The 6090-nt window shown below is 31.7% G+C and overlaps 1 protein-coding gene across 1 annotated transcript; it reads right to left on the bottom strand.

Moving 5' to 3' along the window:
• Positions 1-213: 213 nt before the first annotated feature.
• On the bottom strand, positions 214-6059 carry LOC109597625 (uncharacterized). The gene is made up of 3 exons (XM_020013365.2): positions 5939-6059; positions 1703-2207; positions 214-1644 (listed from the first exon to the last, which is right to left on the bottom strand). The coding sequence occupies exons 2-3, from the start codon at positions 2197-2199 to the stop codon at positions 999-1001; spliced, it is 1143 nt and encodes a 380-aa protein (XP_019868924.2). The 5' UTR covers positions 2200-2207; positions 5939-6059; the 3' UTR covers positions 214-998.
• Between the last annotated feature and the right edge of the window lie 31 nt (positions 6060-6090).

Genomic DNA, 6090 nt, shown 5'->3' with positions numbered 1-6090 from the left:
TAAAATATGTATGAAATATATAAATGTCATGAAAAAAAATCAATAATTGTTCAGTGCATATTTACATGATTAATTTCGTCTAAAAATAGAATATCTAAATAATTAAATAAAAAAAATATTTCATATATTGATACAATATATTACAAATAAACGAAACATAAGAATATTTAATAATTTTATAATCTGTATTAATTGCTAATAAAAGTCAATTAAATCCACATAAATTTGAAAGTATTAGTTTAGCAATAAGGTACACTTATAAGATACACACTATATATTTGGGAAATATATAACAGACCTATAGCCTATTCAAACAATGTACTAAGTAACATACACAACACATTTCTTTTTAATCAGTGAGAAAAAAAGCTTTTTAAAAAACAATATCCTGTTTCTACCGACAAAATATTACTTAAGTCTGTAATCCTGCTGTTCTTTATCCTCTTAATAGATAGATTACCTTTTTTATCTTTATTTTTTAATACTTGTCTAAAAATATTATTTGAGTATCTTTAGTTTTTGACAGTCACGTGTACTCTGTGTTTAGCACATGACTACTGTTTACTTCACTCCGTACGTTGTTTGAACAGAGTTTAAGTCAGGTAAAAACTAAAAAAACTTACAGTATTGTTGGTATTAGGAAAATAATATCTCAAGTTAATCTCAAACTGATTTAATGACTTAACATTTATAAAATATAAACAATGTTTATGAATAAAGTATTACATAAAGTATGTATGATCCATATAAATTTCATGATAAAAATTAATAATTGTCTGGTGCATATTTACATGATCAATTTCGTCTAAAAATAGAATAATCTAATTAATTAAATAAAAAAGATATTTCATATATTGATACAATATATTATAAATAAACGAAACATAAGTATATGTAATATAATTTGTACTAGCTTCTAAGAAAAGTCAATTCAAATAAAAAAATTCAAACAAAGTCACGTCTTTTAGACTATAAAAAGAAAACCTTAACTATATTCATTACATAATAGTGCACCAACTTTTTTTATCTGCTAACCCATCTTCCACTTCAATTTGGTTATCAGTGAAAAGTCCATTGGTCGTGTCTTTGTAGGCAGTCAATGTCGGGGTGCTCGACTGCGCCTCAGACTTAAACTTATTCTTAATTGATGTGAACGGAGTGGATAACATGTTCATAAGTCCCGGATTTTCCAACTTCATTTTCTTCGTTTCTTCAGGGGATTCACTGCGATCCTTGCGCTTGACGCCCTGCTGGTCTGAAGCGTTCTCCTGATTGTTTCTGATGGCCCTCTTCAAATAATCCTCGTTCATCGGTCTGATGGGTCGCCTGGCCGACAAGTTCCTCAGACTTCTGTTCTTGCAACTCTCCAAATAGGCCTCGCCCATGGACTCCTCCAACTCGAAGTTAAGGCGAGTGGTGTCGCTGCCGGCGACCGCCCTAGTGGAAGAGTTGAAGTCGATGGAAGCGTACGACACCTCCAGGTTGTCGCCACCCCTCGGCGTGGACTTATTGGACTCGATCTCCAAAATGTGTTCGGGAGTGGGTGGCGCTAGAGAATTCTTTTCGGAATCTTGGTCGTTTTCTAAGGACTTGGGTGTTTTCGGTGTCGGGATATTACGTGTCTGTGAGCGACGTGTTTTACACCTGCAAAACCAAAACATATATTTACCTCTAATGATACAACGATGCAATTTGACATTACCTTGTTAAAGGCGAACTTTTCCCTGATTCATGATCTGAATCCTCAAACTGTAATTCAGGATCAGGTTCGTCAGAAATCAAAACCAAAGGTTCCATTTCCTCCGACTCTCCTTTGGCCTTCACCTCCTGCTTCTCTTTGAGTTTTTCTTCTATGTTGCCGTTCAGACTTTCTTTGTGATCGATTTCTGGGGTTAATTCCTTAACTTTTTCAGTTGCGGCCTGTTCACTATTGTTAGCTGCAGGCTCATCCGACTTGGAATCTTCAGCTTTAGCCTCCAATTCCTTCAACTTGATTTTTTCTAACTCTTTCTGTTGTTTTTTTAGCAGTTTCTTGTTTTGTGGTGTTGTAGATCTGCTTCTGGTATTATGTTTGGGGATTTCTTGGGGCTTGGTGATCTCCTCCTTTCCGTTGGTTTCGGGTACGTCAACCAATTTTGGGCTTAATTCAGTCTCAGCCTTCGGCTGACCGTTTTCCCTCGCTGAATTTTGTATATCCATTATTGCAACTATAATAATAATAACTGCTATAATGCTTTAATTTATTTACAATATAAAATTTGTTAGTAAACAGTATATTTTAAGAATAAACGTATAGAATATTTAACTGAATTCTAGTCTACTAATTACAATGAAACATTTGAAGGTCAAATATATCATTTTCATGAGTAAGAGATACCTGCAGATAATATAAATCTAAATATTAATGTACATATAATGAGATAGTGTTTGTCACAAGCGACATAGTATATAAAAACCACTTGAAACACTTGTCGAGCGGAAACGACACAGATGTTCAGACATAAACGATTCTTAAGTAGTAACTTAAATTTAAGATTGTTTTACAACGTAGAAATTCAATGAAAATAGCCTCCAAAATAAATGCAGAATTAATTTAAAACCCAAAGGAATGTATTTAACAATTAAAATGCAATGCACTACGTAACAGTAAACTGTCCGGCTATTTGCCCATTGTAATCGTTTGTTTATGGAATTACTTCTAAGAAACCCGTCGACGTTCAAGGGCCTCTTTGAGGTATTAATCCATGTGACGTCTTTAAAGATTAAGGCGTCGTAAAATAGTTTTTAATGAGTTGTTTCTTAAAAGTACAAGTTTGGCCCCTTACGCCTAATCAAATTAACAGCAGAACAAGATCAGCAGGTAAAATATAAATTCATCGTTCCTCTAATAAAAGTTTGGATCCCAAACACACTACAAAAACTTTGAAAAAAGGTGAAGGAAAAGTTTTGATTTGGAGTTCCTTTCCTTGGTATCGTATAGGACCATTACAAAAAAAATGATTGGTAATCTGGACTGTTTCGTATATACAGACATCATGAGAGATGCAATGGAACCATTTGCCTACGATAATTTACCAATGACATGGATTTTTATGCATCCAAAGTTTGGCCTGCCTAAAATATTTTGATTGCATTTAATTAGAGGTGTGCGTTTCCAAATTAACATTAAGATAGTAATGTGTGTTATTTCTCTGACCATCACTGTATGTGAAATTATTTTAAATATTGATAACTGGTTTTAATAATTAAATAAAAAAATACTATAATCATGATCATTACTGTAAATGAATGATGAAGTCTTATGAACTGGATAATTATTTTATAAATCAAAATAGCAAAGGCATTTTATTACAATAAATATATATGAAAATAAGTCTTAATAAATAATGTACACTATTGTTTAAATTAAACAAAATTGCATCATTAAACCCGTAATTACTCTATTATCACCAAATCCCTACATAATAGAATAATAATAACATTTCTCCTATAAGTACTTGCTCTACAAACAGTGTCCACCCATTTGGGTTACCTCTTGTTAACACAGGTTGCGTTTTACAGAAACAAAAATAGTATAAAAAATCGAATTTTTTTGTATCTTAAATATATAAAAAGTAAAATAAATTGAATGTACTGGCCTCCTTTACAGCTGCAAATATTTAAATAATATTACTGGTCCAAATAAACCGTATTGATAATATTTTTATACCTATTTAACCTAGAAAATCCAAGTTTTCCACTTCAAAGGAGGCACAGTATAAATTTTAAATGGAGAATATGTTATTAGATTTTTTTTTTTGACGAATTGTAAAATTTTGAGTGACAAAACTAACGACATACGTCATAAAATTTGAGCGACGATTTCATACAATTAAAAATTTTCCCTCATTTCTAATACCAATTTAAATCAATTAAACACACAAGAAACTGGAAAATAAAATTTTAAAAGGAATGGAAAGTATCTTAAATATATAAAAAGTAAAATAAATTTAATGTACTGACCTCCTCTACAGCTGCAAATATTTAAATAATATTACTGGTCCAAATAAACCGTATTGATAATATTTTTATATCTATTTTTCCACTTCAAATGAGGCACAGTATAAATTTTACGTGGAGAATATGTTGTTATACAATTTTTGACAAATTTTGTCAAAACTATATACGTCACAAAATTTGAGTGACAATTTCATGCAATTAAAAAATTTCTCTCATTGCAAATTGCAATTTACATCAATTAAACACACAAGAAACTGGAATATACAATTTTAAAAGGAATGGAGTTATTTTTATGTATTTTAAATATATAAAAAGTAAAAAGGAATTAATATACTGAGCCTCTAGAGCTGCAAATATTTAAATAATATTACTGGTCAGAATAAACCACATTGAAAATATTTTCGTATCTATTTAATTTAGGAAATTCAAATTATCCATTTCAAAAAAGAGGCACTGTATAAATTTTAAAAGGCGAATATGTTATTACATATTTTTGTCGAATTGTAAAATTTTGAGTGACAAAACTGACTATATATGTCATAACTTTTGATTTGAAAGACGATTTTATACAATTAAAAAATGTATGTATGTATCTTAAATCTATAAAAAGTAAAAAAAAATATAGTGACCCTCTAGAGCTGCAAATATTTAAATAATATTACTCAAAATAAACCACATTTTTTGACGAATCGTAAAATTTTGAGTGACGAAACTGACGATATATGTCAAACTAAGTTTTGAAAGAGAATTTCATACAATTAAAAAAATTAAATCAATTAAACACTCAAGAAACTGGATAAGAAATAGAAATATATAAAAAGTAAAGGAATATACCCTCTAGAGCAGCAAATATTTAAATAATATTACTGGTTAAAATAAACCATGTTGAAAATTTTGTTTATCTATTTAATCTGGGAAATTCAAATTATCTATTTCAAAAGAGGCACAGTATAAATTTTAAAGGGAGAACATGTTTTGACAAATTGTAAAATTTTGAGTGACAAAATTGACGATATATGTCATAAACAAAGATTTGAGCGACGATTTCATATAATTAATAATTTTCTCTCATTGTCAATTGCAATTTAAATCAATTAAACACACTAGAAAGTAAATATCAAATCGTAAAACCCGGCTGCGGCTTTTTGCGGTCAGCGATAACAGCATCCCGTATCTAACATAAACAAAGCGTCGCAGGCACATAACGTGGCATGGGGGCATTACGGCGCACAATGCATGTGCATCTAAAAACCGAAGACATGCAACGAGGTTAATGACTTTTTGGCACCGCGTAAAAACACTTTACGCGGGTCCAGACGGTGACTTAATCATGGAAAAGCGTTCGGTAACGCGCCAGTCTCGGTCGTAATCATTTTTCCGGGCGTCCACCCCGAAATATTTTTAAGGCGCACTCAAAATAACTTCCGCGTTTCACGTTCAACCGGGACCTTCAAGGTGGCACCTAATTACGATTGAAAGTGGTCTTATCTGGCAAGAATGTGCGAGTAATTATCTCAATTCGTCATACGTTATCCGGGTTTTTTAAATCGTAGATAATTGTAAACGGGATGGTCCCAAAAACTGAATGGCATCAAGGAGTGTCAGCGTATTATTTGAATTATACGAAGCGAAACCGTTCAGTCAAGAAATTCGCGGTATGCAGTATTGAGTACATTAGACATTGGGATTGATGCCGAGAAAAAACTGTTTATAAACAGTAACCCAATTACCTCGTTTCATCGCGACGAATCAGCGGAAAATATTAGAAAATGACAACATTTCAGTGTCATAAATAGTTTAAACTCCGTTTACCAGTAAAAACTATTTATATTTAATTGAAATCTATCATCAATTTCGCATAAATTTGACTGAAACGATAGTCAATACTTGAAAGCGCGTAGATCTACCGTTTTCTTAATTAATTAATAACAAAACATACCTATTGGATCCTTAGTTTAACAACTTAACCGGTGAAAACACAAACACACAACAACACAATAGTTCAAACGACAATATGGCGAGAGCAATTATCAACAGTGTGTTGGAAACTGCTTTATCGGCCGTACCCACCCGGACCAATGGGAGATCTAA

This window comes from Aethina tumida, chromosome 5, assembly GCF_024364675.1.
Source record: "Aethina tumida isolate Nest 87 chromosome 5, icAetTumi1.1, whole genome shotgun sequence".
Taxonomy (NCBI): domain Eukaryota; kingdom Metazoa; phylum Arthropoda; class Insecta; order Coleoptera; family Nitidulidae; genus Aethina; species Aethina tumida.
This window is presented reverse-complemented; position numbering and strand designations above follow the sequence as displayed.

What these genes read in the sequence shown, in the direction of transcription:
- LOC109597625 (XM_020013365.2), bottom strand. Translation starts at nt 2,199, where the DNA reads ATGGATATACAAAATTCAGCGAGGGAAAACGGTCAGCCGAAGGCTGAG. An exon ending in AAAAGTTCGCCTTTAACAAG is followed by an intron (nt 1,645 to 1,702) that starts GTAATGTCAAAT and finishes TTGGTTTTGCAG; the next exon opens with GTGTAAAACACGTCGCTCAC.